Source organism: Pundamilia nyererei, unplaced genomic scaffold, assembly GCF_000239375.1.
Source record: "Pundamilia nyererei isolate P.nyererei 1_Seehausen unplaced genomic scaffold, PunNye1.0 scaffold00023, whole genome shotgun sequence".
Lineage (NCBI taxonomy): Eukaryota > Metazoa > Chordata > Actinopteri > Cichliformes > Cichlidae > Pundamilia > Pundamilia nyererei.
In genome coordinates, this window is record NW_005187424.1 from 3,280,403 (window position 1) to 3,302,999 (window position 22,597).

Genomic DNA, 22,597 nt, shown 5'->3' on the forward strand with positions numbered 1-22,597 from the left:
TGAGAACATGGTTGTTGTTCAATAATAACATTATTCCTCAAAAATACAACTTGCCTAATAATTCTGCACTCCCTGTATCAGCGTTTAAGTATACGTATATTTAGTTGGTAGAAAAACGGCAGCTTCTTTCTAAAACAATAAAAGCTTTACAAAGTTATTCTACAGATTGGTTGCCCCACAGTCGGCAGTCAAAAGCAGTCTGGGCGTTTTCAACTTTGAGAATTCTCAGGACATAAAACAGTGTCATACCAATGTGTGCATGTTAGGTGGTAGAAGAGTCAACTGACAGGCCTTTATCAAACGTCCTGGTGGCTTACCTCTGAACTTTGGATTATTTTTGATAAGCTAGAGACAATATAGAAAGTATAGAAAATACATCAAATCCAACTCAATAAAGAGATGAAAAACAACAACAATGTTGTTTTCTATTTAGTCATTAAGGGAACATTAAAGGGACAATCTATTTAAACCTGTATTTCTACACAGTAAACTGGATTTTAAGCATGAACTGGGTTCACTGGGTTTACCATGATGACACTGCAGTGTTTATTCAGTTAGAGCAGCTTTTACAAAGTTCAACTAGTGCGTGCAAATAACAAAAACAAAAGGTAAGAGTAATTCTCATTCAAAAGTCAGTTTGGAAGTTTTCACATTGCATCAAAGCCACATTTAGCCTAAAAAATCCATTTTAAAAAACTGATTTTAGCTTAAAAGTATACAGAAGGTGAACACTGGCCACTTTCAGAACTAACAATATTAGCACTGCTGGAAAACCGGGCTGAAGTTGAAAAAAGAATACACTCACCTTGAAGAACTACTGAAAGAAATATCTGGAGAAACATTTCAGTTTTTAAATGTTCCACAAAATTCACCAGCTAGCTGCTAAATCTGTCTGCAGTTTGGGGCTGGGCAGTTAGCATACACTGGGGATAAGGGAGGTTTTTTTTCCACTATTTTCCTATTGGCAGCAATGCGCATGAGAGCACTGAGGCATAAAACCAAAATAATGAGCTCACACATGCTAAAAACTCCATTAATTGCAGTCAGGTGACAACTCTGTGAGTCTGGCATCTTTTGCATAACCTCCTGTCACTATAAAAATCCCGATGCAGCTGTAGCTATAAGTGTGATTATACCACGTAAAACATTCACGGGTCATTTCACGAAAACCCGATCCCTCCCACCTGACCCCATCACAATCAGCTGATGTTGTTTTTGTGTAGTAACTCAAGTATAATAAATGAAGCCATGCGTAATATTCCTTTCATACTGCAAATATGTTTCAAGTTACATGTCCCCAAGGTACGTAAGGGTGGGTCAAAATGTAGCATTTTCCTGTATTTCTTTCTGCATCATAACTCATTATCGGATATGATATGCAAATATATATATGATGTGCAAACAGCACATCATATATGTGTGTATCATACATATATAAAGTTATCGACCCTTGTCAATAACCACAAATTTTCAGGGCTTCTAAAACCAGATCGATTTTACACCAAGCGTCACATTTGTTTTGTTTCTTGCATTTTTCTTTCTGACCAACCCTGAGCATCACTGTCATGGAATACCTCATAGCTTCAATAGCAAAACTGCACCAGTTTAATCTCTATGACGTAGAGGAACAGAAACAAGCATTGGTACCCTGATTGTTTGATCTCACAACTCACTGGAGAAAACTTGAAAAAATGTATTTTAGGTAAACTTTCAGGGTTTGCATCATCATGTGGAATAGGCAGGATATGGAAGGACTCATTTTACCCTATATTTTGATAGCTGGCTCATCTTCTAACTTTGATTCCTTCTTGGTGAAAAATAATAATTTCATTTGTGAATGTATCCTAACTGCTATGTTCACATGTTCTATATACATGTTTGCAACAACCACGGGTCCTTACAATCTGAAATCTGAACCGACCCTTATATAGAATAGAATAGCCCTTTATTGTCATTGTACATATACAACAAAGTTGTGGAAATATACGTTAATCTAAGCTAAGGTGGTGTTTTGCCCCCTGTAGTGCTGAGGTTAGTACCACACATTCTAAAACCCCAAATTTCCATTGCTTCGGTCCTCATGCAAGACTGTGTTTAGCAACAGGATGTAAAGAAAGGTCAGGAGCTGCTAATTGTTAACAACAACACTTCATCTGCTGCCATCAAAACTCCTAACAGCTGCTTTGAGCTCACAGCTGAAGCAAAGCCTAAAGTCTCGCAGTAAAATGATCCGTCCCGGTTCAATTAGGGGTGGGCATAAAAGTAGAGAAGAATACATCATGTGCGAGCTGCCAGACATGCGGTCCTGGCCCTAGGCTGGGGTTAGCCACAACATCCATCCAGCGCTTTAGGCCCCATTGTGCTGCAACCAGCACCTCTGATTTAACAGCACACTTTGCCAGGACCGTCCGTCAGTGATGATTCCCAAGCAGCAGCTTTGAAGCTAAATATTGGACAGTAGCTAGAAGCCAGGTCCGCTGGTTTCATCCCAGAAAAACACTGAGAGACGGCAGCGAGGGCTAGCTGTCATCTGTGCTCTCGCCTGATAGGAGGATGAACTGCTGCCTCAGAAGCTCCTGTCTCTTTTGGGCCTCTCGCTGATCTGCATTGCTTCAGGTGAAAATCTATCCTCAGATGAAAAATCTTTTAATCAAAGGAAGAGTCTTTAATGCAACCCATCACGATCTGCGTAAGCAGATTTTATTACTGACCATGCATATATTTCACTTTGCATTAAGATCTCTGAGACAGGCTGTGTAAAGGAGGAAACCCTAAACTTTTATTTTTGATTCAGTCCCAAAGCTGGCACTTCGAGATAAATGTCTGGTGTTTAGCTGCTTGCTTTACCTCGCTGTTATTGACAGCAAGCAACTGGTCTACTGCTTCCACTGACACACTTTCCACATACTAGTATGTCAAAATTCATCTGTTTGCTCGCCTTTAGTCTGCCTTCCTAACAGTATAGCAAGTTTAGCTGGTTTTCAGTCACTGTCAAAATAAGTTTGTATGTGCTGAAGAGTTTGCAGAAAATAATGGAGCCATGTACAGACATACCTATAGAGAATGACAATCTAGCTAACAGGCAGTCTGAGTGATTCAACAGCCTGACCAAAAATATTGCCAAAGTTACTGTGATGGCAGGTTCACCAATTATACGCACAAGTCCTTTTTAACATTTCACTCCCCCGAATCTGTGCTGCTTTTACGATCATTATGGCAAGCCCTGGGGCACTTCTGGAGCTAAATAACAGCACTACTGCTGGGAAAATAACTAGAAAACAACATTACAACAGAGATGTAAACATGCAGTGTGTCAATCATAGTCGAGCTGGAACGTCTGCGTGATCTGTGACTCCCATAATTAACTGTCAGTGGTGTCAGCGTTCAGCAGAGTTTCACATGAAGGTGGGTGCTCCACTAACTGGCTGAAGTCCTCCTCTCTGCACGATTTAACAGCCAACAAAACTTGCTCTGTACAGCAGCAGCAGCTCTCAGCTGTGCGCTTCCATACAGGGTGATGATCTTATCACAAAGCAGAACGTACCAACACTCTGTCAAAAGCTCTGTTTATGCTACTTGACTGTGAAACCAGCTTCAGTTGCAAGGCATGTCAGTGATGTTTTAATTCACCGCTGCTCAGCATCACACATGAAACCTGAGAGAAAACGACAGAAGGATGGAAACCATAATGTCAACAGAGGCAAACTGAGCAGTGTTACTCGAGGTTGAAACACTGTACAGTGCACTACAAAGTAAACAAATGAGGAAAATGCCAGATTGGGATAATTTAATTGTCCACTGCATTGCTAACGACCTCATTAACAAAAGAATGATGGGAAATCAGCATGGTCTGGGCGAGGAACCGCCTGTGTGACAGCCATCTGGCTACAATGGTTAGGGGGGGGTTGCGATGGGGGTTGGGGAACTTGTAAGCTAACACCACGACCATCGCAACTTCCAAGTGCAGACCTAGAGCACCTCTAGATGGAAGTTAGTGGTGTTTTACTAAACAAGTGTAAATTCGACATTTTTCTCTTTAATTACTGAAAATGTGACCAAAGTCTGAAAATGAGAGAAAATATTACTAATACTGGACAAGAGCTCAATGACTTTTCTCAGCATTTAGGTCTATTTGTAGGTAATTGCAATATACAGTATAATATCCATTATACATCAAACACAGAGTGCATTTATGCACACCTAAAAACACTGTATCGTCCTTAAACACCTGACATTGTAGTGTTTTATGACTGGCCTAAGACAGGTAAAACCAAAATCTTTGCAATGGGAAGACCACCACCTCACATAGTGTAATAATTACTGGCTGTTGGACTCTGGTAATAAGAATTCAATGATAAATTCATTTTGCAGTGTCGTTTCCAACACTGCTAAATGGGTGCAAACTGGGTGTGGCCATAGTTAAGTTAAACTAAACCAAAAACTAAAATTAGGTGGGAAAAAGCATTTTGGTTAACATTTATATTTACATTTTTAAATTTAGACAAATTCCTCAACACAACCAGTGCAAGGAGGCTTTGTTCAGTGAGGTGGGATGTCTACATGACTGAGTCAAATGCTGTGCTTGAAATATATTATAGGTTCTGAATTTTAAAAGTAAAAGTGAAACCAATGACAGCTCGCCATTTTCAAACAGTAAACACTTACCGAAACAAGCAAAAGTGAAACCAAATCAATATCAAAACTAAAACTCAACAGTCAATAACCACTGATGCTTCGAGGTATGTAAAATTTAAAAAACAGCCATAAAACTTTGGCTCTGCTGTTGTTCAAATACATTTTCTCAACTGCAACTCCTCCAAATTTGGTAAAAGAGAAATCAAGCACAACATCCACTGTAGTTATACAGAAGGCGGCCTTTCAGTGAATTTGCCCACTACACCTCTATACTCCCATATAAATGCTAACTGACGTAGACTTTTGAGCAATCAAATCGATGTGAAGGACCTGATTTAAATCTCCTCACTGTGACCTTAAGAAGCTGCCCACTGTTTACTTACAGCCCTCTGTGCCAATAGCTTATTATTAAATGTCAATGATATTTAAGCTCTTTATTTGTTTTTCATTTGCTTTTTCCGGCAAATTAGAAAACTTATCTCCAAAAGTCTGATAACAGAAGAATGAAATTCATGTTCTTGCTGCTTCAAACATTTGAATCTGATGTCAGAGCAGGACAGAGACAAAGGCAGATCCTGACTTTGTTTCACACACTTATATGCAAACAGCACATCATATATGTGTGTATCATACATATATAAAGCTTAGAGAATTGCATTGGTTAGTCACTGTCAGTTAGCTATAAAAAATGAATCTGCACTTTATTTTTGTGTTTAGCTTAGGACAAAGTGATGATAGATTTCTTATAATGTTTAAACCAAGAAAACAAGCTTTACATGCTACATGCTCATTTACCACTGGTCCCTTGACCATATTGATAATGTATTTCCTTGTTATTTTACAGTCAGCCATAATGCTTTAATTTAGACATTGCTGGTGTAACTTTGCTTAACACACTATCCCGGGTTTGTTTGTGGTAGCAGTAGTTACATCCATTACATCCATGCACATGTTTTTTAAAGCAAACACTGCTAACCATCAGGTCACTTGAATTTTCTTCTGTTCACAGGCAAATGTCTGGTAAATTATGTTTCTTCGGTTATACTTACCATGTTTGTCCATTTATTCAGGTCCTGTATTTAAGGCAAGTATATGGGAAGGGCCGCCTCAGTACTTCCTGTTTATATAGGGTCATGAGGTCACTGCGCGCATCACTGGGTGCAACCAAATAAAGGGTTTTTCATTTTGTTTAGTATTGTTTATTTTCTTTAAAGTAGCCTTTTGAGTTGTATTGTATGTAGTGTTTTACTTTTCAAACCATTTAGCTGAGTAAATGCGTTTGTCAGTTTCATGCATAATCTTATTCCTGTTCTTTGTTTAGAATTGTATTGTTTGGTCTGACCTATTTCTTTCAATGGTAGAGACTAACGAGGTTCAGGTGTGGGTAACGTCCTGTATAAAGCAAGTGGGATTTTTGCCTACCAGGTTGATTGTTTTGTGGTAGATGCCAGAAATAAAGTATACTTAGTCTGCTGATGCTGTTTACGTTATGCTACCTCACACAGTGATGCAGACTGAGACCCACTGTTTTTTTAAACAACCTGAACGTATTATCTTTAAAGGTAACTTTGATAACTTGGTTATAAAAACTTGTATGAATGTGTTCAAATATGCGCTTTGTGCCAGCGTGCTTTGACAACAGCACATAGACTCCCTCCCTGGAAGAAACAGCCCAATGACACAGGCTGTGGTTTCTGTTCTGAAACATCTGGTTGTCAGAAATGGACAGCCAGCTGTTTCATTTCATTTCCAAGAAAAAAAGACAATCTATCATTTCTGTTTGAACACATAAACTGAAAATTGTAACATATCATCAAACGTCAAGCACATACCTATAAACAAGCTTCTACATGACTCTGCCGGAGACAGAGGTCTGTACTCGGAGCCCATGTCTCACTCTGTGTTGAGAAACAACTCCTTCCACTCTCCTCTGACTGTTTTCAGATACCAGCAAGTTGCTCTACTTCCTGTTGGCATTCCTCTTTTTTCCCTCGCTGAAGACGGATGAACATTTAGAGACGAATTGACATGTCAGAACAGAAATTTAGCACAGCATAGCTCCACTTTCTGCTGCTGCACTCGGTCAGCTGATAAGCTGTGTTTTTGTTTGAACGGAAGTTGTGAAAGTGAGCAGCCAATTACAGCCGTGAGCTGCAGCACGTCACGACAGGAAGCCACATGAAAGAAAAAAAGGGGAGAGAGAAAGCGGAAGAGAGAGAGAGTTGGAGAGGGGGGCTCTCCGCTGGATTTCATTGTGTTGCTTTCAAGAAGGTCTAAAAAACAGATGCTGCTGGCGATAAAGTGATGACTCACACAGCACAAAGGTGCTTGTCTGTTTGCTTGTTTAGAGTAAAATGATTTACAGTGAGCATTGTTTCATGGTGAGGGAGGAGCATGAAGTGGATGAGACTTTTTCCAAAAAACACCAGAGTTGCAACAAACCGTCGTGTACAGTCCCTGCTGGGAAATGATTAACAGGTTCTGGAATTTCCCCACACGTCTTTCTGCATTGTGTCGGAACACATTCATCGATGGAAAGTTCCTCACCAGCAGTTTGTGACATTTACTTGTCCCTTTACTGCTGCATTTTGATAGATCTCCTGCAGTTTCCTTTTTGAAAGCGAGGCCAGGCCATGAAACACACACAAAATGTTACAGTTGTCACAGACACAAGGGAATAAAGATTTTCAGTTTATCTGTCAGTGTCTCTGGGTAGAAGCAAGTTTATAACATTTCAAGTTAAGAAGCACATCAAATGAATGAGCTATAAAATGAGCTAGTTGTTGTCAGTGTGTTAGTAAAGGTTTTATAACTGCTTATTTCATAATGTATGAATGAAAGGTCAGCAGGACAAGTACCAGACAAAGCACGACGTGATACAGAACATCCAAATATTCACTGCAAGATGCAGACATGATCCAACTCTTCCCAACTTGAATCAAGAAGAAATAATAAAACTTAAATCGTTTATAGCTCACCTTTTCTTATTTCTACTTTCCCAGTCTAAACCTGGTAGAAAACAAGTAGTCTGGGGTGTTGTCAGATGACGTTAATGCATTCTTGGCTCCTAAATGTCTGGAATATGTTTGGCAAAAAGACGATTTTTCTTACCAGCGTTTATATAGTTTAAATCGTGCAGCCGTGTTTTAAAACACCAGATCACACAGTTTATTTCTTTATACAGAAATCTGAAGAGTCTCATACCTGTTATAACGAAGCACTCAGCTTCAGAAATAGTAATAAAAATATATATATGGAAAAAAATAAAACACATTGGAGAAGTTGTGAGGATGAGCTAGGTCTACACTCTGCCTAATTAAATGGCACGTCTCCTACTATTCATGAAGAGCACTTATTAAAACAAGCATTCACATCCAATCCACTAGATAAATGACTTTACACCAAGTGCCATGAAGCCCATTAAATTGCTTCTTTAGAGATGGATCTGGTCCAAACACACAATCAAAGGATTTGACTGGGATTATCTCAGATTAGAAACACTCAGGGACAAATGAGGAGATGACAGGATATCATACATTGAAAGGATAAATTAGCAGTCACATACCAGACCAAATTTGCGATGGGTGTTAGGGAATAAAGAGCGTGGAGGGGGAGACTGAGTGCTAAAAAGCAAAGCAGCTCTTTAGTTTTTAGTAAGCCCAATGATACATGGCCAACGTAAACCACAGTAAAAGCTTTTCCCTCTCCCTCTAAAACCCCCTGCCATGTAAATAAAGACCACATCAGGGGAAGAATCAAACACCAAAGTCTAAGAAATGAACGCTAAGTAACTTTTGAGAAATTAATATGTTCATTTGTTATGTTTCTCACGCAGCTCTCTTACCTAACATACACTTTGAAGTGGATTTGAAGCCCAAGTGCCCAAAGTGGAACATCATTTTAAAAATGCAGCCTTGGTTTCATGAAGTAATGTTGGCGTCCAAATATTTCACAAAAATGATCATTAGAGACATTTTTACTGTGTGACTTCGTTTCAGCTCCACTTCAGTCTAAAGTCAAACTTTAACTTTGTGAAAAACGTGAACAGTTGTCAGTACTTGACTGTATTTCAGAGGGAAAACTATTGATTATTGTGGAGCGCTGAGCCTTCGGCAATTCCTTTAATAACTGCGGTGCTACAGAATTTGCAATGCACCAAACTGTATTTTAACCAAATATATGAGAATTGTGAGCTTAATTTTCAAATCCAGAGTTAAAAAGCGCTGATTTTTGCAAGGTGGATGTTTTAGTTCTGCTCTAATTTGAATATTTTAAAGTGAAGTAAAGCAGGCCTAGTGCTGATAAAACACTTTTCAGGAGGATAAATAATGTAGGCACTGGTTAATGTTAGCATGTACTGCTTTGCATATTTTAACACCGATGAGGACCTCAGTTCTGTCGCATTAAACCGAGGCTTTCGCTTTCTCCCAGACAGCAATAAAAAGGTATTCTGGAGGGTTTGCGCATTAAAGAACTGTGACCTATGAACTCCACATAATCTTCTCTGCCTTATGCTCAGTTGTCAGGCTCGTTTCCCCATTGTGCTAGGATTGGGTGCCACGGACAGTGGGAAGTAATACCCTACCTGCTCTGCTTGTTAAAAGTTGAAAAGCTCGATTCATCTACTCTTTGATCTGTTTTATTGTCTTTAATGATGAATAACGTGACTTACAGGTTGTCTTTGTGTAAGATTTTGTTTGAATTTCTCCACCGGAGACAAAAAGTTCACTCTCGGTTAAACTTTAGCTCTGGATCTGCAAATTGAACCTTTCAAGAATTTTGACAAGAAACTGATCGGTGCAGTTGATACACATTTATGCTATTATGTTACACTACAGCTCAACTGAAATCTTAATTCTCCACATTTTTTTTTTTTTTTTAATGAAGGACAGTATTTCATCTAATGCGCGTAAGTTCCAACTTCCATTGACCAACATTTTGTAAAACCTGTACATGCTATACAAAATATATACTATACATAACGGTCACTAAATATACATGAAAAAATAAATATACACTAAAAAGTATTGAATAAATAGAGTAACTATGACTGTGTTTGCAAAATAAAACCATTTCAAAATCGGTGACAAATTAAAGGAAAAACATTGAATTTTTGGATTCCAGTGATCCAATGAGAGAAAGGCCTCACAGCAAATCAATGTGTAATTGTTCTTCATGATCACCTTTATCTTATGACAGTTCTGAAGGCACTGATAAACTTCTGAAGCAAATGTCCCCAACTCCAGCCACCTTAGCAAGCCTTCCCAACATTGGAGCACAATAAAAAAAAAAAAAGTATAACAACTATTATTACTAATGTTACTATTTTAAAGGAGTTTGCACTGAAACTCTGGTTTCACTCTCCTAGCTATACCCTACATCACAATAAAATGCCTACAGCCCTACAGTACACAGCATGACTGCTGCTTTTTCGGAGTAGTACAAGAAACTTTCATAACAAAATGGCACTCCACATTCAACATGACAATAAAATAACGTGAAATAAAGAAAATGTTATCTTGATGAAGGTTTATGAAAATCAAACAGCTAAAAAATGACGCCTACGTCAAAGTAAAAACTGCAGTTCCTCCAATGGCCACATGACAAAGCATCTGACAGTGATCCAAAACGCACGGTAGGTGTGTAGAAGCTCTCAGCTCTTATTTGCAGTTTATGTGTCAGAAACTATTTAATAAACTACATTTTAGAAAATAATAATTACTGGGAATATGACACAGTCCGATTGGTTTTTGTAGGTCTGGTTTCTGTAAAATTTTGTGATATTTTATTTATTCTGTGGTGATATCTTCCTATAAATAAAGAAATACAGTGTATGGTAGCATATAAATTGTGTTTTCCAACATGCTCTCATTAATATTAAGAAGTATGCTCATCAGTGAGTGATATAAGGACTGGGAGCTGCGAAATAAGTCTAATTAGCTGTCAGTTCAAGCTGTTGTCACGGGTGATTGGCAAAAGTTCAAAGTTGAACAAATTCTAATACTGCTGCATTGTTGTCACACACTCCATATACGATAATTAGGAAAGGTGCATACATTAAAAAAAAATCAAATCAATACTCTAACACAAAGAGTGCTCATATCACAGATGGGACTAAGCAGCTGCTAACAACATCACCCCTCAAGCTGATTAACAGCCTGTGTGCTCTTGAAATTGCTGTCAAACTATTTTTAGTGCTTGCCCACACAGACATTGCATCAATAAAACTACCAATTACCAGTACCAACATTGTCAGATGAACTGTAAATTCAAGCAGAAGTGACAAATACATTCAGAATTCCTCTTTATGGCAGTCACAGTTTTGACCACGAGTACGCAAACACGACGAGTTTGTATGAAACGAGTATAAAGTCTCGGTCTGACATTAAATAAACCTCCTGACACTGTCACCCCGTTCTTACGCTCACACACACGCAGTACCTCTAAATGCAGTACTGAATGCCTTTGATCATTCCACTTGATCACAGCTCTAAGATGTCAGCTGTGTTTGAGATAGGGAGAATTTGTCATTGGCTGCAGCCAGCCTTCTCTCCGTCATCCAATTTCACTGCCTTGATTTACAGCAGACGCCAGCAATTTAAGTGTGAATGAGGGTGTTTCGCAGACACATAACTCCACATCTAACACCTTCTCATAAACAATAAATTGCCGAAGTTATTTTGTTCTTGTCTCATCCTTCTCTATTAACGAGGCGTTATTAACAAGCGCAGCAGGGAACAAATTCTAATCTTTCGGATTGCTCACAGAGGCTTGTGCTTGCCGCTGAAAAACAAAAAAAGCATTTTATTGTCACAAAGTTCTAAAGCAAGGTCAGACGTTCAAGGTTGCCGCACGGTTTTAATATTCAGACTTGACCATGTAAAGCTTCAGGAGGTAGAGCATTTTCACTCCATTAGAGAAGGGACAAGCATAATTATGAAAATGAGATAAGGGAGAATCAAAATGACCTGATTGAAAAAAAGAGAAAAAAGTCCTCCAGTGCAGAACTTAGTTTGATTGATTCAGAGCAGATGAGCCCAGGGCTCCACTGTTGGCAGCCCAGGGTTCATGCTGTAATGATAGCTTTATAATTAAGATTAAAGACCACAGAGCACAGACAAGACACTCGAGTGGTGTTGGGGGCTTCTCTGATGATACTGGGAATAATTGGAGAGAAGTATCTACAATCCCTACCTCCCTAAAGAGCAGGCGAATGTGGGTATCACTATATGCAAACACTGGGTGTGACTGACAATCGGAATGAGCTTGAAATACCACAATCGCTGACGTCTTTCAGAAAGCGTGATAACTCACGATCTCTGTGTCGCTTCAGGATGTTAAAAAAAAGGGAGAGCTTGATTTATGTATTACTGTACTAGTTCAGTTCAAAAAAATGAAGCAAAAGGCATGTGTTAAACAGAAGATTATGTATTATTATGACTATTCGCTCTTTACACAGGGCAGATTGGAGAGCCATCTGGGCAGCAGTTACGACTGAGACAGACTGACTTCTGTTGCTAATGAGTTGGCCAGCATGAAATGAACAACCACATTTTCAACAACTTTCTCCTTTTGTGATATTTGAGGAGGTGACGACACTTTCTGCTCAACTTTTTAACAACATTTTTTTTTCATAACGTCAGCACGGACGGGTCGGAGGCCCTCCCCCCTCCGCCCACATGGCCGTCCTTTGTTAAATAACGTCTTCAGTCGCTCGTCTGATTTTCACCATTTTTCCGCAGCTCATCAAGGTTCGTGTTCAAAGTGGCCATCATTTCTCACCTTTGCTGACACCTTCTATCTGATGAGGGTGAAGTCAAGTCGCTTAGATGACTAATAATCATATCAAAGGTGCCATGTCATGCAGCAGATTTAAATAAGAGGGTTTGAGGGAGCATTTGCATGCATCTGTATGCCTGGGCTAAGAGGCTAATGTCATAAAGTACGGCGCAGACATGATTTAATGTAATCTGTCATGTCATATGCTAATCTTCAGTCCTCTCGGTAACATGCAGCATGTTAGCACGGGGAGCTTTCAAGGAGCACTACAGTAAGTCAGAGGTGTGCTATGAGACGGCCTACAGCGTGTGTTTGCGTTCTCCTACAACTCAGACTGCCTACAGTTTGGGCTGTTATAACATTACATGACTGAAATCATAAAAAAAACACAGCAATGACAACATTTTAACATGTATAAGAAAATAATACGAAAACACAAAATAATATATTTTTTTAAAAAGCCGATGAAATGAATTGCAACCGAACTAATAAACAGCACAGGGAAAACCATATCTGTATAATATGATGTGTATTATACACATGCTTTGTTGGTATTTCACATCAGTGTATTGGTACATTAGTTCTGTGTTTATTTCCCAGTCGGACAGACGTTATTAGCAGGGATGCACAGATTGTGAAATTCGTTGCCGATGTTTAAAATAACAATTTGGCTGATAACCAACACCATTTTTTCCCCAGTATTTAGATTTTTTTATTTTTTTTTATTTAACTTTTTGTCCCCGGGAAACGAGCAAATTGTCACTGTAAAAAACAAAACAAAAAAACAAAACAATTCTGTGCCCCTGGTCCAGATCCAGATCGGGGGATGGGTCGGGGCAAAGATGCCCAGACCTCCCTGTCTGGAGACACCACCCCCAGCTATAATTTTGGGGTGGGGGTGGGGATGTGGGAGGCATTCCCAAAACAGCTGAGAGAGATCATCTTTCCAGCGTCTCCTGGGTCTGTTCGACAGTTTCCTTCCAGTTAGACGAGTCCAAAACACCTCACCTAGGAAACATCCTGGCCAAATGCTGATCTACATCTATCACCTCCTTCTAATGTGGAGGAGTATCACCTCTACTCTGAGCTTCTTCTGAATCATCAAGCTCCTCATCTGATTTGTAAGACCGACCCCAGACACCCTTTCGATGAAGCTCATCTATGCAGCTTGTACATTATCTTCAGTCTTATCCTTTTGGTCATGAGCCGCAGCTCGTGGTTCGTTGCTTTAGTGCTAAACCCTATCTTTACCACAAGAGAACGGTACATTAGAGTGGTACAATGGGCTGGTCTAGAAGTTCTTCTTCACACATCTGTCAATCATTTAGCCAGCACAAAATTAGTGGGACAAATCATATAAATATTACACATTCACATCGCCAGTGTCATCAACAGGACCAACACTAATCCATACCAATGTATTGGTACAGCTTAAGTTACTGTTAAAGCCTCAGATTGACTAAAAAACCTACAATAAAGTCACTTCTGCTATGTTTTATCCAGATATTTACATATTCTAGTCTCCATACAGGCAAATTATTTGATTTGATTTAGTCTCTGTGCTTTTGTATCTACTTTCTGAGCATTTGCGTCCAACCTTGACCTCCTCCAACACTGAAAGTGTTCATTCTAATGAATCCAAGTTGATCCCTAAGCTGGTGACAGGGCAGCCAAAGGCCAAACCAAAGCAACAGATAAGACCCATAGTTAAAACAAAATCATCGTCAACTAACTAAACAAAAGAAAAACTGCAACTAAACCTCCTAGCAACTCAAAGAAAAGAGAAGAGGGGAAAATGGCAGCGCTCCTTTCAAGTTTTCTCTGGCAAGGTTAACACGAAAAGACGAAAACAAAGGATGAATTAGCATAAGAGAAGCAAACAAAATAATACGGTAAAGTGGAACCTAAACTAGACAATAGCATAACACAGTTGCACAGCCTCACAAAAGCACTCTGACAGATACAAAAATAACCAAAGCTCGTCTATCCAGTTTGCTGTTCTTTGCTGCTCTAGATTTTTGCATGTGGAGGTGGATGCTAGTGACTCAGGTGTATGATCCAGCCTTCTTCAGGATGATCCCAAGGGAATGAGTTCAACAAAACTAAAAACAGCATATCTGTATTTAGTATCACCGTTATCGTTTGCCTTTAAAGACAGGTAATTGTCTGTTATGATGGTTAGAGGTTGGGATCTGTGTCGTGGACAATGCCTTCTTTTATAACCAAGACACACTTCATGCAACGACAGCTGAAAAGACAACACATCGTACACATCCTTCGTGGTTTTGGTTGTTTACATTAAAAGGGCTTTGTGGGAAATTTGATTTTCTTCAAACCATAGTGTTTATAATTTTATGCCCATTTCTATCTTGGATAAAATACATACACACACACACACACACACACACACACACAGACATCTAAAGTGATGAATTACAATCTCATACAACACTGGTGCATTTGGCCGCTCATCAGTTACACGATGTGACCTTTTCTTGATGAGGGTAATGCTCTCTTTTCATAAAAAGTGCAATTTTCACACATAGTTTTATCACTGGCTCACAGTGCACATGGTGAAGAGGGGAAAAAGGAGCTAAATTTGGTCACAAGTGGCACAACTGCAAAAATACCAGAGAATGAAAAATAAATTCTTTGGAGGAAAATGTCAGGTACGAAGCTGTGAGAGCGACTCTGGAGGTCTGACAAGACACAATTACAGACCAGCCCCCTGCTGAGAACTGGGATGTGGTATTTTCATGTTGGTAGTCTCTCAAGTAAGCACCACAGCAGCACGGCACACCCCACTTTGATCTGTGTGGAAGGGGTGGCTGCTGCCTCCCACTTTTGTTGCTGATATAGTGTGAGAATGAACGTGGACAAAGTCAGCAAAGGGTCAGCCTCTTCCAAACACAGAGCCAATGAATGACTATATAAAAGATATATAAGAGCATGAAGCCATAACCTATTACCTGCCCATCTGTAATGCATTTTATACTATAAATATAAAAAGCAACATACATTGTATCTCCTTAAAGTGTACCATATATTCTTCTGCATACATATGCAGCTTACTTTGATATATCCAGTATATATTCTCATCTAATAATATTTCCAATTATTCATGCCCTGAAGACAGCCTGATAAATTGCCTGTGGTAATTAAAATGATTAAGTGAGAAGTGCAAAATGGTAATTTATCCTTGCATGACAGAGTTAAGTAAACCTGGTTATAAAACCAGCCTAATTAGCTGTCGTAAAACAGAGCTGAACGGTAAACCAGCGAGCAGGTAGTTACAAAGAATTAAGGATTTTATTTCTCACTCTCCAGATGGCCTCCTTGCATATTTTTCACTTTTATTAACTAAAGATCTTTATGTGTTACATTTATTTGACCTAATGCTCAACTGTGCAGCAAAGAAAAATAATTTTTTATATTATAATATTCAAAGATTTTATTTTTTTCCCTATTTTGAATTAGAAAATTCAGTCACCAATTATTTTAAAAATTCTAATGAATTGTACTGAATAAATTTTTTTTAAATCAAGTATCCAGAATTACTTGGGTTTTTTAGTGAATAATAATAATTATTATTATTATTCATGTTACCAATAATTTATTGGTCACATGATCCTAGTATATTTGAAATCCCTTTCTAATGCTAAGGTCATACTAGGGAACAGTTGCTGGAGACTGTGGCACTGTCGAAATTACTTTGACCATGTGGAATGTGATCTTCTTACTTTTGAAATGGTTTTATTAAAAGATGTGAACCAGGCCTACGACCAGCTGCAGTTAGTTGTTGTCTTCAAAGCAACTTTAAAGCAACTTTGTCTCAAAACATCAATAAAAGAGCAATAACACAGAGTCAGTTTAACTCATAATAATCTGCAAAAAATTGACATCATTCAAAATTTCCTTTGACTGACTTTAACGTGTTGGCAATCTGTGGGCTTTTATAAATTAAACAGAAATTATTTGCAAACCACTGCCAATCTGTCAGAGTGATAGCAGTGATAGTCAGTCCAAGTTGGACCTCGATTCTTTAAAGATTGTTTGTCTCCCGTGACCAGACCTGTGCAATTGTCTTGCAATCAAAAGCGGTCACGGTAACTACTTGCAATTGGTCACCAAATACAAAAAACGTCATTGCAATCACCAGAGAACAACCGATTGCACAATCGTAAAGAGTGCTTTGTCCTGTTTCTATTCTAGTGTGACAGAGCCATAAAAAAGAGACGCCAGTTACCATCTTCCAAATGTACAACGTCTCCAATTAGTCATGCTACTGTTTTTAACTGATAATAACCTAACCTTCATCCTCTGTTTTCCACAAGCTAAAGATTTATATTGACCATAGTACATCATTACACCCAACAAACTTTGTTAGTATTTAGTTTTTTGTCTTATTTTATGTCTCGAGTTTTAGCAGTGCTTTTCACTTGTCCAAATGCAACAAGGTTCAAGAGTTTTCTGACTGTTTTTGGAAGTGTTACAAATATGTCAAGGCATTCATGAAAACTTTACTTCCTATAGTAAGATAATTTAAAAAGACTAAACTAACAGTAACACTATTAAAAGCTAAACATAACCTTTTCAAACAATAAAAACCACATGAAAAAGGGCCAACAAACTCAAAAATGATTAAAAAAACAAAAACAAATGATAATAATCTGCTACTTCTACAATAAAAGAACAATGCTGTGCCAAAGTAGACTCAACTTCTAAAAAATATTTCTTGTTGCTTTAGCCAGTCTTTATCCACATATTTTTTTTTTTACCATGGCAGAGCTTTATGATAGATGATGGAGCCTGAACAGATGATTGAGTCTATTTAGGCTCTGTCTGCTAAACTATTTCTTCAATTGCATTTTAGTCTCTTAATTTGACCTTATTTATCTTTTAAAATTGATGTGAATTTTTGCTTTTTAAATTTGAACATGAATCAGTGGCTGTATGTTAGAAGTTCACTGTTTGTACTCAATTTGGAAGTTTTATATGAGCAAAGGATAAAGACTCATAAGCACATGCATATAAATGTGTTTGGCAAGGTAATGTTCTTTTAGGCATAAATGTTTATGGCCTATGCTTTCATCCACGGCAGGTGTTGTAGTGAGCTTTTAAAGGCAAATCAATCTAAATCGTTAATTAGATGACTGTTTAAAACTTGCAGTCATTCTTAATGCTACTCTTAATACATCAACTGCCAAATTTACTTGTGGTGTGTGAGGAAAAAAAATTTAATAAATTCAGCAGGCTGTAAGTATTTCTCTTCTCATTTATGTCCTTTGATATCTTCTGTCTCAATTTGGCAGGCCTGTTCTCAGTTAAGGTTAGTCTCTCTTCTCCCATCCTGTCTTTGATATGAAGTTACACTGGATCTCCGACAAACAACATGTCGCAACCAATGCACAGCCCACAGAGACACGCACAATAACCTTTCCCAACATCGCCTATCTCAGCACAAGTCTGTCACATGCTCAATGGCATTGCATGTGACACTACACTCGGGGGCAGATTTCTCCCAAATATGATTTGAGATGATTGAAAGCTTTTTGATTTAGAAGTGTATTCTCTTAAGCTAAGTGCTCTCAGAGACCATCAAGGAAATTTAATTGCCTCACTTAGAGAAAAAAGCAGGTTTTCTGACCCAAATGATATCAGATCTTAACATCTCAATAGAAACACATGGAATTGGATGGTCAACTGGGCGCCTAATGTCATTGGGAAATGCAATTTTCTGATGGCATTTCCTAAGTCTGTCTCACCGAAAGCACAAGATTGATCAAAATCTTAATGAGCCATTTTCAGAAGTGGACTTTGGCTTTGGCTTTATGGTAGATTATGGAGCCAAACAATCATAAATGTTGACCTTATAAAAGGAAAGTTTCTATATTTGAAAAGCAGGCAGCCTGACATGACTACCCAGTAACAGGGCCAAGAAGAAAGGCAAAGCTTCACAAGGAACGCTGGTAAGATAGTAACTGTGTATAGAACCCACAACCTGTATATTAAAAAAAACACAGACAAACACATCAATGCACAGCAGGGGAGTATTTTGTTGTGATTGTGATGCAGATCTGTGCTGATTTGTCCTGTTCTTTTCTCTAATATTATGTTGTATAATATCTATCTAAACAGAGCATCTAAATTTCCCACAGCGATCTCAGCTGCCCAGCAGCCTTTTTGCTGGATAGCCTCGATCTGTTAAAGCCAAGTGCAATTGGATTATCCCAACCTCTTCAAACAAGGTGGAGATAATGTCTGAGTTGAGAGGGTAACACATTTCAAAGTGAGAAGGAGAGCCATGAAAGATTTTTGCATAAACAAGGACGAGATTTGTTTTACTAAGCTAAAATCAAAGAAAGTTCATAACTAGGCATTCAACGTGTACAGTGCCATACTCAACTAGACTTTGAAGACAAAAATAGTTAATAATAATAAATATTTCCCACAGAACTGAAAGAAAGAGATACACTGTCCAGGACAAAGCCTGCACTTATACGCTAGTGTGTGCGCCTGTGAAACAGATGGCTGTAGTCATGGTGACATGCATGAGCCATTTCAATGCCTTGAGCTAAGCATTTTCATTGTCGCCATCTTGGCGTTTAGAAACCAGTGACAAGCAAGGTTTGGATCTGACTCTAAAAATGAATGCTTATTAGTTAACAGCTTATGATTGACAAGTCACCAGCCAATGACAATATCCTGGATAATTTTCCCAACTCTTGGAATAAGCCCATAAAATCATCAGGGAAGTTTTTAGTAAGGTCACAAAGCGATGGAGCAGAAGACTGCTTTACTATCCGGTCGTTAAGTGGTAACATGACGAATCCTACTTCCGGGCCTAAAGTAGTCTGCGTTTAATATGGCTTTTGTGTTGTTAACATGTTTAATGTTTTGTATTTTCTTCTATTTAATCTAAAAAAGCTCCTAAAACAGTCAGTGATCACTGTTTACCTCCCTCGGCTTTTATTACCACTAATCATTTATTTAAGCTCAGTTTTTAAAACCTTAGGATGTAACTACAGCCCAGCCCATGCAGCAATATATGAATGACTAACCTCGTATTGTGGATGGATTATCTCAGTTGTTCTCCTGGCTGAAGTTTGGTCCTTTTACAGCATCCTGCCATGCGATTACATTTGTTCCTGACCACCGAGAACACTCACGTTAACTTTTATCGAGTGCAAAAAAAGTTAGCTTGTTTATATTATGCTAACATAGCTGTGTCGCTAGCGGTCACGTAGTACATCATTATATACCAGCTAGCCAAACTTCAGTAACCCTACAAACGTCACTGCTGTTTAGTTTTCTGTCTTCATTTATGCTGGAAGTGATAACAGAGCTGTACGTTTGAATTTGTTTCAAAAACCCCGCAGTCAGGACATGCTATATTGTATTTAGATAGAAGCTAGTGAGCTAACTTCCTGCTAACTTCTAACTCCGTTAAATGTCATAAATTCCGTTTTCATGGATGCCTGGATGTTAAACTCAATTGTTACACCTGGTAAAGCAGAACGCTGATCATTTTATTAAAGATGAAAGACATTAGACAGTTTGTCAACTCTCAGTAATGCCATAGTGATCGTTTGATATATGGACCTGCAGCGGAGTGACGTCAGACTTAACGACCGGATAGACTTCCACACAACCAGAGGTCTTTCTGCAGCTGTAGGAGTCATCACCCATGTCTATCTTTAAATATTGTCCAAGGCATGAAAGGAAGTTCCATCATACTTCATTTTATGTTACATGTTGGACAACAATGTTTCTGTTCTTCAGCCTTGGTGAAGTAAAGCTCTGGTCTCCACCTCCTTCACGTTCTGGTCGGAGTATCGCCCACTGCAGTCCCAAATGTCCTCTCTGAGGACTGCCACTACAGTGACCAAACCAGAGTGCTAGTAAGGAAACACAGGACAGGAAAGACAAGAGCTCGCTTGCTAACAGCAACTGAGCTTTCAAAATAAGAGGGAGGGGATTGTCCAGTAGTAAACCACTCATATTGTTTTGTCAAACTGAGTAAAACGTTAAAATAAATATCCACAACATGCTTCTGTAGCACTACCAAGTACATGTACACATGCATACGCAATTTATCTTCATCTATTGTATTTTCTCTTACACAGTCACCCTACTGCAATTACAAGGAAACTGGAAGGTGCTCAGTTCATATCATGTCTTCATTCTTATAATGTTGGTAGTTGAGAACCCCTCTTAGTCTATAACAGTTAAACACCCACCTATAAAATGTGGGTGGTCAGTGTTCATCCTGGCAGGCACACACTTTATGTGAGGGACCATTATTGCTAATTGTGCAGCCACTAGTAAAGGCTGGCAGTGAGCTGAGGAAGAACTAGGCTTTTAGCTCCATATTATGAGCATTTGTAGGAGCGCTTTTCCACTCAGCTTTCTGGCACCGAGTGAAAATTGTTTTACAGACAGAGCAGAGTGAGACTGACCAATGAAAACAGCACTTTGAAGCATTTCTGTGCATAACTGATGTGGTCAAAGGTAACATGCAGCCATACAGCAGCTCTAGACTCCTGCGTGCTGGCATGTTCAGCAAACTGTATAATCAAAGACAAAACTGTTACTACAACGAAACATCAACACTTTAAACTTTCTTCAACCATTTTCAGAAGTTGCTAAATAAAGCGACTGCACATTTTAAGAGTTCTGCACGTCTTTTTTTTGTTGTTGTTTTGGATCTTTTTTTAGCCATTCATTCAGGCTCCTTGTCACTGCTGTTCTAAAGCTCCATTTGGATAAGATTTTATGGGGTGATTTTAATATTGCCTGCCCTGGACAGTGATTGTAATCCCGTATGGGGTGTAAATGCAGGTAATTTTTCACTCCCTCCCCAGCAATAATTACAAGCGAAATTGCCTACTGTTTTTCAGTGTGTTCCTCCTGTAATTTGAAAACGGTGTGGAGCTACATCTTTGTGTGTTAAAGTGAGGCGTTCCTGTAGGAAGAGCTTTTTCCATCTCCTCATTTTATCACCTCAGTGTGATGTTTTTTTGGCCTTTGTGTGAAAATGGAAGACATCATTTTCACACAATTTTTTGCCAATCTAATGTAAACGTTCAAACTAGAACATACAGACCTGTTTGGTAGGCAAGATGATCACGGAAAGATATCAGGAACTACAGCCTACGAGCCCATTAATGGGTAGATGTAACAGCAATTAAGGAAGATACAGCTTTATATTTGTCATAAAGCTGCCGTCAAAGTGCGCTGAATGAGCCAAATTGTTTTTGTCGCTTTGCAGCTTCACTGTTTGTCACTGGAAAGCAGTTTTTATAAGCCCAAACTGAGGAGGCCACATCTGAGGCAGAATAACTCCACAGACAAATTGAAACAGTTATACGTGATTCAATATCTCATATGGACTGTAGATGTTTCCTTGGAAATATATTTGAATAATTTTTGAATTTCTTGAGAATCATTTTGTGCAACACAACATTTTTTTGATCTCTGCATTATGTTGTTTACAGACATCTGTGCAGATGAAGATAAGGGGGAAAGTGCAATCTAGTCAAACTCATCTCAGACTGTCCTTGAGGCTTTGAAACAAGATCCATTTAGATTGTATGGCAGAGTAAGGAATATGACCTATAATATCTACACCGGCTTTGTAGATAATAATCAAGTGAAGAGGTCTTAGGAAAATAGATTGAACCCCAATTCTAATTAGGATCCAATTATAGGGTGGGAAAAAAATCTAATTAATTTTAGAATGGCCTGTAGTTCCCATTGTTTTGTGATTTGATCTGGTTTGGAGGAGAAAGGCAGGGGTTTTTCTCAGATTGTTTTTATTTTATTCGGAAAAACCTGATTAGGGCTAACTGCTGAAAATACTATTTTAAATGCATACTTTATTTTTTCCACATTACTTAAATGCATCGTTTTTCTCATTCATTTGAGAAGTTAGAAAATTCTGTCCAAAGAGAGAGAGACAGAGAAACTGAGAAAGACTTGGATACTTAAGATGTACAAAAAGTAATGGTGAGACCAATATGAAGAACTACAGATGAAAAGAATTATAGAAACTCAGCAACAGAAGTAAAGAAATAGCAGAGTCAATAGAGAGTGTTTTTCATGGGCACAACCCATATAGTCAAGCTTATTTTTAAAATGCAGGCTTAATATAATGCAATAACATAATAAGTATTATAGATAT

General features: G+C 38.5%; 1 protein-coding gene across 3 annotated transcripts in view; it reads right to left on the reverse strand.

Annotated features, from left to right (window-relative positions):
- LOC102215612 (uncharacterized) overlaps positions 1–6,719 on the reverse strand; it is an 87,228-nt gene extending 80,509 nt beyond the window's left edge. For 2 of the 3 annotated variants that reach the window (XM_005727209.1, XM_005727208.1), the window contains exon 1: positions 6,468–6,719. In XM_005727209.1, coding sequence (XP_005727266.1) covers positions 6,468–6,525 — 58 coding nt within the window. In that variant the 5' untranslated portion in view covers positions 6,526–6,719. Of the gene's footprint in view, positions 1–5,684; positions 5,736–6,467 lie in introns of those variants that run through there. The other variant, XM_005727210.1, reaches the window with a different exon arrangement.
- Between the last annotated feature and the right edge of the window lie 15,878 nt (positions 6,720–22,597).